The sequence below is a fragment of the Pagrus pagrus genome, assembly GCF_965226575.1.
Source record: "Pagrus pagrus genome assembly, chromosome: 4".
In the NCBI taxonomy this organism is placed as follows: domain Eukaryota; kingdom Metazoa; phylum Chordata; class Actinopteri; order Spariformes; family Sparidae; genus Pagrus; species Pagrus pagrus.
In genome coordinates, this window is record NC_140188.1 from 34,257,010 (window position 1) to 34,269,282 (window position 12,273).

General features: G+C 43.4%; 1 protein-coding gene across 5 annotated transcripts in view; it reads right to left on the minus strand.

The window, feature by feature from the left end:
* Positions 1 to 12,273, minus strand: part of nlrx1 (NLR family member X1) — a 106,441-nt gene that overhangs the window by 37,283 nt on the left and 56,885 nt on the right. For all 5 annotated transcript variants that reach the window (XM_084350248.1, XM_084350250.1, XM_084350249.1 and 2 more), the window contains exon 3: positions 2,384 to 2,493. In XM_084350248.1, coding sequence (XP_084206374.1) covers positions 2,384 to 2,493 — 110 coding nt within the window. The remainder of the gene's footprint in view (positions 1 to 2,383; positions 2,494 to 12,273) is intronic.

The window sequence follows — 12,273 nt, forward strand, 5'->3', positions numbered from 1 at the left end:
AAATTTGTGGTGGAAATACAATAAAACCTCAGATTCTAGATGATCATGTGATTTTATAATTATAAAATATAATTAATTAATTTAAGTAATCTTAATATTTAGTAAAAGCCTTTTTTGCTCAGGCAATAACTGTACCATCAAGCTCTATGATCATTGTATCCCTAATGTATCTGTTCATGTCATGCATCAACATATTTTTGTAAGGTGACAGACAGCACTGGAGGAGATGGAGGAGATGGAGGAGGAGAGGCAGGAGGAGGTAGAGAAGGAGAGGCTGGAGCAGATGAAGGAAGAGAGGCAGGAGGAGGTAGAGAAGGAGAGGCTGGAGGAGATAGAGGAGGAGAAGCTGGAGGAGATGGAGGAGGAGAAGCTGAAAGAGAGGCTGGAAATTCACAGGGGAGGTTAAATAATGATGGATATGTTAGTCATGAGATTCAGCACTGTGACAAATGTTAGTGTGATGATGATCTGAATAGCAATGCTTCACCCATGTAGCTTTAAAATCAGAGCTTTATATCAAGTCTGGTGTTCAAAGAGGCCTCATTATGCATTGTGTGTGTGTGTGTTTACAGTAGTTGCTATACAGTTGTCAAATTTATATTGTGGTTTATTCCTCGTATGTTCCTTATTTAACCCATAACATCTGCATGACGTGAAATTATGATTGCTAATGCAAAAAAACGTCAACTTTCAGGAGTGCTGCCTTGGAGCACTTTTGTGTCCCCACCAATCTCAAAATCAAACCTACTCCCTTGCCCAGATACAATGCAGTACAGAGTTCCCTCCCCAGGCAGCTTAACAACCATTCACACCTGGGCTCACCTAGCCCTAGCAACCCACATAAGGCTGGTTGGGTCAACGACCCACAAGTGGGTCGACACTGTAAAGACACACCCACAGAGTGTAAAAGCCTGCAAACTCCCCTCCAGTTAGTTAGAACTGAAGAAGCCTCCTGGATGAGAGGTGAAACTTCTTCAAGAAACTGAAACAAGTCCAGTTGCTTACAATATAGCACTTGGAACTACTACATTGTTTAGTTATTTCAGATAAGTTTATTCATACTTATCTTGCAGGGAAGTTTTGCCAAATTGTCATGGTTCAAAAGGTTGTTCTCCTCCACAGCATCAGGGTTGGACACAGAGCTGATGCTTTCTGATGCCTTACAAAGTGGCTGAGGAGGTTAGGCTAAGGTGTGTTGATGGTGGAAGATACCACCTTTAAGTAGGTCAGGGGTATGTTTCTTTAATTTATGAAATGGTGTGGGTTTATTAAAGGAATGTATCTTGGAATCTAGGAATGTAAGTGGTAAATCTTATGATGAGTAATATTTGTTTATTATAGGAATGGCAGGAAAGTGCTATAATTATATAAAAATGAAAGGAATATGAAATAATTGATGTAATCAGCCATTGGGTGGTCAAGAGGGAGGGGCTCGACAGTTATATGCCTCTGGCCAACACGTCTCGCGAGTCAGTCTGAGGGTGGCTATAAACGTACAGGTACTGTAAAAAGAGAAATTTGTGTGATATATATATATATACGTATATTTTTTTGTTTTTTCCTTTTTGCTTTGGATGTCCAAGTTTTGTTTTTTCACCGTTAATAAAAGTTTGTAAATAAAAGCACCTTAATCTTCTTTGCAACTCAAGCCAGTGTTAAACAGTTAACCCACCATCTTTTTGTAATACGTGCATATATGCATGTGCACGGATATGCAATAAAGTCAAATGAAATGTGTCACAGTATTTTGAGAGACCAAAAATATTCACAGAACACAAAATAAAAATTCAGATATGTCACGGAATAATAATGAAGAGAAAAACACTAAAATATCCCAATATCCCTAACTAATTTTGAGATAGTGTATATCTCAGTATTTTCTACGAAGTGGGCTAAATGTTTAGTTGTGTTCAGAGATGCACACTGGCATGGCTATACAGAAAAGCATAATGAAGCGCAACTTCATCTTATGTCACTGCAAATGGTAATCTAAAACTGTGTCTCACTTGAAAATACATTGATACATCTTAAATACTCATTATATTGCCCAGCCCTACATTGGTGAATCTTTGAGGCACTGAGGTTTCCAAAATTCTCATTTCCTTCACCATAATTCGGTTGGAAGGAGCTGATATGTTGTTTATGTTTTACGTACAATATTGTGTGCTAAATAGTCAGTGTAATTATTGGCAGCTTTGTCTTTAGCAATAGGTACGCAGAGCAACTTTTTAAGCTGCCATCTCCATTGAGAACCCATGTGAGGCGCCCACAATATTCATTTTCATGCTGAAGAACTCTTTGGACCCACTGTAGTTGTATAAATGAAAGCAATGTGTTGTCATGATTGTCACACAGAAATAAAGCTTTTAGCTGAATTCTGCACCTGGCTCTGAAGTGGTGGAGCGGAGGGTGCTGCAGTGAAAGCCAGTGGGTGGGAAGAGAGTAAACTCCATCCTTCTCCACCGCCATACTCCGAGCAGCTGACTCAGCTTTCTGGAAAACACAAAACATCACACAGGCTGGATCAGTTGGGATTGTTCATAATCTGTATAGGACGCAAATCCCAGAAACGAGCTACAAAGGTTACTTCAGTCCCACAGTCAACGACTCACTTTGCTCAAAATGTCAAACTGATTCTAGATCTGCCTCACATGGCAGTTTATTGGCAGAGAGAGGCTGCTATTAGGCTGTCTGCAGGTTGTAGCAGGTATATTGACATTCCTTCAAGGGACTGACATTTAAGCAAGTACACACGATTGCCCCCAGGAAATCAACTAAGATTTGTCTAATGCTGCTCCATGACATTCACAACAGGTTAACAAGAGTTTCTTTGTACAGCAATATATGGAATGGAGGGGGAATATGAAGCAATATAATGAATGGGTTTTTTCCCCAGAAGGCACCAGGAATTTGTTTAAAAAATAAAGTGATCTGATATTCCCTATTGTTACTTATTGTTTTTAAGTTATTTGACTGTTATTTACCACCTACCACTACAACCATGACTGTAACAAGTGTTTTGTGATGTTAAAAACTTTTGGAGAATGTCATCACACCATGATTACACATAAACCTCCAGGCAGCTTCTTCCATTTTGTTCTGAAGCTTGCAGGCCTGCTGAGGTTGGACAGGTTTGTGCACTTACTCAAAGAGTGTATTAAGAGTTCAAACTGTTCATACTGTCAGAGAGGCAGCCTTCAGCTACTTGTCAATTAAACAGAAAGACAACCCGATAAGAACCTAGCGAGTTATCCAAAACATGCATCAAAGTCTGTGACTCTATGAGGGTGTTATTTAGATTAGACATGAGTGATAAGAGGATAAATGTAATGGCTTAGTTTCCAAACCTGAAAGAATTTAGGTTCATAAATATGCAGCACCTCAGTTACTGTATTAGAGATGGATACCATTATATTTATTTTTCTAATTGAAGCATTTTAACATAGAAATCTTGTCCTATGTAAATTCAAGGCTTTATTATTTATTTATTTTTCGCAACTTGAGGGCAGACCGTCAAGTTGTAAACACAACAGTGACACATCAGCACCCCAGAAAGACAAAATCTTAAACATGTTAACAACAGAGGTGTGGAAATGCCTCAATTCTAAGAGGCATTGTGATGCAAATATGGAAGATTCTGCATTGATGCAGTGACAGAGCATAATCGGGAGTTTGCAACTTACACAAACTTATAGCCTACTGATGTGGGTTTTCCAGCCTTGGCCTTGTGGGTGAACATTAGGCTAACATTACTTTTTTGTGTTGGGAGATACATTGGAAGGAGGCAGAGATCAGCACCATCTTCAAATAATTCCAAGACCTGCCCAGCACTGGAAGGTGAGAAAACGGGGCTGTGTACAAAAAAAGACCTCTGAAATAAGGTACTTTATTGCTGGTAAATGGGAAGAAGAAGAAATTACTTCAGTGACAAGAACATCTTAGTTTAATTGTTATAATACTATATCTACAGTACTGTGCAAAAGTTTTAGGCAGGTGTGAAAAAATGCTGTAAACTAAGAATGCTTTCAAAAATGGAAACGTTTATTTTCATCAATTAACAAAATACAGTGAATGAACAGAAGAGAAATCTAAATCAATATTTGGTGTGACCACCCTTTGCCTTCAAAACAGCATCAATTCTTCTAGGTACACTTGCACACAGTTTTTGAAGGAACTCGGATGGTAGGTTGTTCCAAACATCTTGGAGAACTAACCACAGATCCTTGTGGATGTAGGCTTCCTCAAATCCTTCTGTCTCTTCATGTAATCCCAGACAGACTCGATGATGTTGAGATCAGAGCTTTGTGGGGGCCATACCATCACTTCCAGGACTTCTTGTTCTTCTTTACGCTGAAGATACTTCTTAATGACATTGGCTGTATGTCTGGGGTTGTTGTCCTGCTGCAGAATAAATTTGGGCCCGATCATACACCTCCCTGATGATATTGCATGATGGATAAGTATCTGCCTGGATTTCTCAGCACTGAGGACACCATTAATCCTGACCAAATCTCCAACTCCATTTGGAAGTAATGCAGCCCCAAACTTGCAAGGTACCTCCACCTTGCTTCACTGGTGCCTGCAGACACTCATTATTGTACCGCTCTCCAGCCCTTCGGCATACAAACTGCCTTCTGCTACAGCCAAATATTTCAAATTCTGACTCATCAGTCCAGAGCACCTGCTGCCATTTTTCTGCACCCCAGTTCCTTTGTTTTTGTGCATAGTTGAGTTGCTTGCACTTATTTCCATGTCGGAGGTACGGCTTTTTGGCTGCAACTCTTCCATGAAGACCACTTCTGGCCAGACTTCTCCGGACAGTAGATGGATGTACCTGGGTCCCACTGGTTTCTGCAAGTTCTGAGCTGATGGCACTGCTGGACATCTTCTGATTTCGAAGGGAAATAAGCTTGATGTGTTTTGCATTGGCCGACCACTGCGTCTACGATCCTCAACGTCGCCGTTTCTTTGTGCTTCTTCAAAAGAGCTTGAACAGCACATCATGAAACCCCAGTCTGCTTTGAAATCTTTGTCTGGGAGAGACCTTGCTGATGCAGTATAACTACCTTGTGTCTTGTTGCTGTGCTCAGTTTTGCCATGGTGTATGACCTGTGACATGAAACTGTCTTCCACAGCCTCACCTTGGTAGCAGAGTTTGGCAGTTCCTCACCCAGTCTTAACCCTCCTATGCAGCTGTTTCTGATTCAGTTAATGACTGTGTTTCAACCTACATGTGAAATTGATGATCATTAGCACCTGTTTGGTATAATCGGTTGATCATACACCTGACTATAATCCTACAAAATCCCTGACTTTGTGCAAGTGTACCTATAAGAATTGATGCTAGTTTGAAGGCAAAGGGTAGTAACAGTAAATACTGATTTAGATTTTTCTTTTGTTCCCTCACTTTGCATTTTGTAAATTGATAAAAATAAACAATTAATATTTATATTTTTGAAAGCATTCTTAGTTTACAGCATTTTTTTAAACCTGCCTAAAACTTTTACACAGTACCTACAACATTAAAACATTAAAACCACTGACAGGTGACGTGAAAAACATTGATTGTCTCATCACAATCCGATGGTCTGCTGGGAAACATTGGGTGCTGGCACGGGTGGTGCGGGGTGCGTGTCTACGCACCACCCGTCGAAACACTGTTGTGAACCAAGTACACCCCCTCATCACAACAACACTACCCGATGGCAGTGGTCCCCCAGCAGGACAATGTGCCCTGACACACCGAAACACTGCTCAGGAACAGCTCGAGGAACACAATAAAGGGCCCAAGGTGTTGACCGGGCCTCCAAATTCCCCAGATCCCAATCTGATCGAGCATCTGTAAGACGTGCTGGAGCAGGTCTGATCCATGGCCCCACCCCCAACATACAGGACCCAGAGGATCCACTATAAAACGCCCTGGTGCCAGACACCACAGGACACCCTCAGAGGTCTTAAGTCCATGTCTCGACAAGTCAGAGCTGTTTTGGCTGCACAAGGGGAACCTTCACAATATTAGGCAGGTGGTATGCCTGATCAGTGTATATATGTATATATGTGTATATATATATATAAAAAAAATTTTAAAAAAAAATCTCTTTCTCACCCCTGGTGGGGTGGTATCTGTGTCATCCTCAAGCTCGGGTCCTATACCAGAGGCCTGGGAGTTTGAGGGTTCTGCGCAGTATCTTGGCTGTTCCTAGGACTGCGCTCTTCTGGACTGAGGCTTCAGATGTTGTTCCTGGGATCAGTTGGAGCCACTCTCCCGGTTTGGGGGTTACTGCCCCGAGTGCCCCCACTACAACGGGGACCACGCTAGCCTTGACCTTCCACATCTGTTCCAGCTGCTCTTTCAACCCTTGGTACTTCTCAAGTTTCTCGTGTTCCTTCTTCCTGATGTTGGCGTCAGCTGGGATCGCCACATCTGTCACCACCACCCTCTTCTGCTTTTTGTCCACCACCACTATGTCCGGTTGGTTAGCCAGGAGCTGTTTGTCAGTCTGGAAGCTGAAGTCCCACAGAACCTTGGCCCTGCTGTTCTCAGCCACCTTCTGTGGTTTGGCCCATTGGGATTTGGGTACTTTTATTCCATACTGGTTGCAGATGTTCCTGTGTACTATCCCAGCCACTTGGTTGTGCCTCTCCATGTACGCTGATCCAGCTAGCATCTTACACCCTGCTACTATGTGCTGGACTGTCTCAGGGGCTTCTTTGCACAGTCTGCATCTTGGGTCTGATCTACTCTGGTAGATCCTGGCCTCTATGGCTCTTGTGCGTATGGCCTGTTCTTGTGCTGCCATGATTAGTGCCTCTGTGCTGTCTGTCAGTCCTGCATTTTCCAGCCACTGGTAGGATTTCTTGATATCAGCCACTTCCTCTATCTGACGGTGGTACAGTAGGTACTACTTCAAAGTGGCCATTTCACTCGCGGGGAGCGAGATTCACGCAACGCGTGAAATGTCAGTGACAACTGTAGCCACTAGGTGGAAGCATAGTACTGAATTGCAGCTCAAACGATTTTGGGACAATTCCACATTTGACCACAATGTAGCTGCAATGGAGAGTGGCGCTGTTTTAGGCTACAGGTAGAGTGAATGGAGAGGGGGACTGCTAAACCGTATCAGATTGATTCAGACTGATTGTTTCACAGCGGTGGGACACCTCAGTTATCTGGGTGACCTTGGATAATCACTTGTGCTTTCTTTGTTTTACAGTAGAGCTAAACTACATTAGTCGTTTTTTAAGGAACATTTGTTTACTGGTAAAATTGCCGACCTGAATTATTGTCCCAGTCCGCCCCCGTGAGCCTATATCACGGCCTGACTGGATGTTGCTTAAATATAAGAATAGCCTATAATAAAATCTGATACCCTAAAGACATCTGAGGTTGTGATTTTGCTCGCTCGCTGCAGCCACGGCTAATAAGCGGAGGCAGAAACAATTACGCACAGCCTACAGAAGTTTCAACGTCCATACAAGCATTTAAGAAATGATTCTTATCAGTTCCATAATTCAGAGAGGATTTTTACTCAACGAAAAAATGTATAAAGATCAGTTCTTAGGTTGAAGACACGACAGCAGCACGTATCTCCAGACGCTGATGTGTGTTATAACAGACGCATAGCTCCCCCGGTAGAGCAGCTCCCTCAGTAAGCAGAATCTTCTGCTAGTATGAGTTCGAATCTCTGTAAAGGCACTACCCTTAGTTAATGTGTTTTCTTTTCTCATCATCATTATGATCACATATGGCTCCAAGTTTGGGCAAATAAATGAGCAAATGAGCATTAATTCTCCGCCGGCCGCGGCACCAGCTTTCCAGCTTGTGTACATAAAATACATTAAATTCTGACACCACAACTGTAGCGTACGGAAATATCAATAGATGATAACTAGAAAAAAACAAAAAACGTTCTATTGATCTGATTCACCGGCTTCATGGACGTCGGAACTATTTTCTGAGAGGGGGGGAAGCACACACTTTTATCAATGATTAAGGATTTGATTTGAAGTTATTTTATAATGGCGTGCAGTTATAAGAGAACTAGATGGATGAACACGGCATCTTTATTGTTAAGAAAATGAAACTCCAGGAAGCTCCCCACTGCGTAAAAACGCAGCGCAGCCAGGAGCTGCACCTCCGGGCTGAGGCCAAAATTGCAGCGGGTTGCTCTCTGGATGTGTGGAGACAGAGTGATCAGCCGTTGGATCTCCGCACGGGGCAGCCGGTACTTTGCCTGGACAGCCCGGTCTGACAGCAAGTCCAGCGGGGAGAAGTGCTGACGCACGTATGCATTTATGTAAACCGTCTGGCTTCGCGCACGGCGACGCTGTTAGTTCGCAGCAGGTGTGCTGTATTGCAGCCATGGTTTCTCACACGTGCGGACTTTGGCAACGCATTTATATAGAGTAGCAGGTGAAGCCTCTCTGGATGAGGTTCAGCTGAGTTTAATACATCTGTTTCCTTGATATCTGTGAAATGCCACAGGGTTGTTGTATTTTTATGTGTAGTACTATAAACTCATATGCAGATGTGTGTGGAAAACTTAAACGTGTAATTCAATAAAAAGTTTTTTTTCTTCTACTATTAGCCTATGTTTCTTGCGCCAGTGGTCCGCAGCTATGAGCGCATTTCAACATTGAGCATTGTTTTATTATTTCGAAAAGTGGAGGATATAAATTTCCCTGACGCGCTTGATCACTGAGCATTTGGTCGCTAAGAAGGCTGTTAAGAGTGGGTCAGCTCGATCTTACATTTCCTTCATAGTGAAAGATCTTCTTAAGCTAAGAGCGACTCTGGGAAACACATCCTTCTTTCACAGCGTTCTTAAGAGCGCTCCTAAAAAAGAAAGATCTTAGCACTTAAGAGCTTCTTAACGAATCTGGGAAACGCGGCCATTGGCAGGGCCAGACACAGCTTAATGAGCTTCTCCACCTCCGAATGCAGGATGGACACATCCTGGATGGTGCTTACTTCTCGTCCCCTACACACATTCTTCAGTATGGGGGAATGCAAATGTTAAGGCATCTGGAACAAGTTCGCTTAACTGGAAAGACCACATCCATCCCCCACACTTTTGAAAAGCTTGCTACGCCAGCGCCCCCACCCCCACCCCCGCGCGCTGAGGACAGCAAAGAGGTCTGCAACAAATACATTGATCACTTGGCCAAGGGATCTCCTCCTGCAGGGAGACGGCTTCAGGGACTCACTCCGCTTTAAATAACCTTCTGTATATCCGACTACTGTGAAGCTGCTGATTATGTATTTTAATAAAGCTAGAGAAAACTGTCTGACATGACGTGGCGTCGTTCTTCTTTCTATAAGCCTGTTGTAGAAAATATAAGGAATAGAAAGCACAAATATTTGTGTTAAATTCTGACACCACAACTGAAAGAAAGAAAGCCGGTCATAGACGTCGGAACTCACGCACCCCATCAGCCTCCCTACCCACGGGAAGATACGAGAAGTAAGCACCATCCAGGATGTGCATATGGACCTGGTGCGCTCCGAGGCGGAGCGGCGTTTTGATCAGGAAGGACTCCGCATAGCTGCAGGGCGAGAGCAGGCAGTTCTTGAGGCGGCTCAGGGGAAACGAGTGGATGTGGGTTCCTCGGAACTGACCCCCTTTCCACGAGAGAGGTGGAGAAGCTCATTAAGCTGTGCCTGGCCCTGCCAATATCTGTCGTGGCATCCGAGCGCTCTTTCTCAGCCCTGCGCAGGCTGAATACCTGGCTGCGCACCATGACGCAGGAGAGACTAACACATTTGACCGTTATGAACGTTCACAGTGACCTTATGGGTGAAAGCGATGTCTCGACCCTGCTTAGATTCTTCATCAGTGGGTCAACTGAGAGAAGGTCCACTTTTGATATGCATGAAAGCCCTGAGTCAGGAGCGCAGACTTTTCTTTTTTTCATTCAAGGGTACAAATAATGCTGTTATGTTCCTTAAATGGCTTGATTTAGTGATCAAAGTTTCATTTTCTTAACAATAAAGATGCCGTGTTCATCCATCTAGTTCTCTTATAACTGCACGCCATTAAAAAATAACTTCAAATCAATCCTTAATCATTGATAAAAGTGCTTTCGCCGCCCCTCCCAACAAAAATCCCGCCATCTCAGAAAATAGTTCCGACGTCCATGAAGCCGGTGAATCAGATCAATAGAACGTTTTTTGTTTTTTTTCTGGTTATCATCTATTGATATTCGGTACGCTACAGTTGTGGTGTCAGAATTTAATGTATTTTATGTACACAAGCAGGAAAGCTGGTGCCGCGGCCGGCGGAGAATGAATGCTCATTTGCTCATTTATTTGCGCAAACTTGGAGCCATATGTGATCATAATGATGATGAGAAAAGAAAACACATTAACTTAAGTTACAGCCTATACGGAGATTCGAACTCATATCAGCGGGTGATTCTGCTTACTGAGGGAGCTGCTCTACCAGGGGAGCTATACGTCAGTCACAATGTGTTCACGTGTCTTATTTATCACCGACCCGCTGCCCCAGCTGACACACCAGCGTCTGGACATACGTGCTGCTGTCGTGTCTTCAACCTAAAAACTGATCTTTATACATTTTTTCGTTGAGTAAAAATTCTCGCTGAATTATGGAACTGAAAGGAATCATTTCTTAAATGCTTGTATGGACGTTGAAACTTATGTAGGCTGTGCGTAATTTAAAAGGCTTCATAGTGAAAAAAATCATTCATCTCATCCGCCATCAACATCATCAACAACTCACTAAGTTTGTCCTTGCTAGAGGGACCCTGTAGCGACAGGCTGAAGGAAGGAGTTGGAATGAGGTGTGGAGTGGGTGAGGCATTATTAGCTACATTCTTGTATTTAAGCAACAACGAACAGAAACAGAAATCAGGCAACTCTGTCCATTCCCGTTCATGGTCACTGCTCCCTGCTGCTGCATGTTGTCGTCCTCCTGCTCACAGATGCCACCTGGTGGTTGTTTGGGCACATTGCAGCTTCTCATGAAAACACAATTGATCCTCCACTAAAAAGGTGCGTGATTCTCGCGTGATTCACGCGAGAATCACGCGTGAACTCGGCCACAACGAAGTAGTACCTACTGTACATACCATGTAGGGGCTTGCCCTCCAGGTTGTCTGCTCCTCCTCCTCTGCACTCTCTTCAGGGTTCTGCTGCCTGAGGCATTCACTTAGCAGTTCATCCTTCGGGGCCATTTTTTCGATGTATTCTCAAATTTTCGATGTTTCATCCTGGACCGTGGCCTTGAAGCACACTAGTCCTCGGCCTCCCTCTTTCCGCTTAGTGTATAGCCTCAGGGTGCTGGACTTGGGGTGGAACCCTCCGTGCATGGTGAGGAGCTTTCTAGTCTTGATATCTGTGGCTTCTATCTCCTCCTTTGGCCAGCTTATGATACCAGCGGGGTATCTGATGACTGGTAGTGCGTACATGTTGATGGCTCAGACCTTGTAGCCTTGGAGGTATTTGACTGTGGTTGACTTCCCTTCATGGTTTCCATTAGCCTGTGGGATGCCAAGGTACTTGTAACTGCCTTGGATATCACCTATGTTGCCCTCTGGTAGGTTAATCCACTCAGTCCTGATCATCTTGCCTCTCTTTGAGACCATCCGGCCACACTTGTCCAATCCGAATGACATATATATATGTCATACATATATACATATATATATATGTATATATATATATATATATATATATACACATATATACATATATATATATACATATATATATATATACATATAAATGTGTATGTGTTGTATATGTATACATAAACACATTTATCTGTCATTCGGCATTTTCCAAGTGATTCTTTGAGGCTGAGACAGATTATTCAATTAGTGCACCGAGGCTGTTGGTGTAAGGCTGCGAGCCTTCTATAATTCTTTGGTAACAGTTTTCTCCAAGTCCGATTCTCTCTTCTCCTCCCAGTGTTGGTTTGGAGGTCAGGGAGAGCCTGCTGCAGGTTAACCGCCAGGTTGAACTTGAGGTCATTGTTGTAGCTGCAGCCGGTGCACGCCCAGAGATGCTGGGCATGCTCAATGTGCACTCGTCATGCCTCTTGACGTGCCCTCTCCAGCTACTGAAAATAGATCAGCTCCCTCTTGTTCATCTCTGACATGCTCATCCCAATGGCTGGCAAACAGCCATCGGGATGAGCCTTAGCATGTGCTTTGAATTTGTGTTTATTAATTACGATAAGCTTTCAGTGTGTGTTTTCAGGTGCACACACATACAGCTGTTGAGTAGGGTAAGTTTTAAGACGGTACATT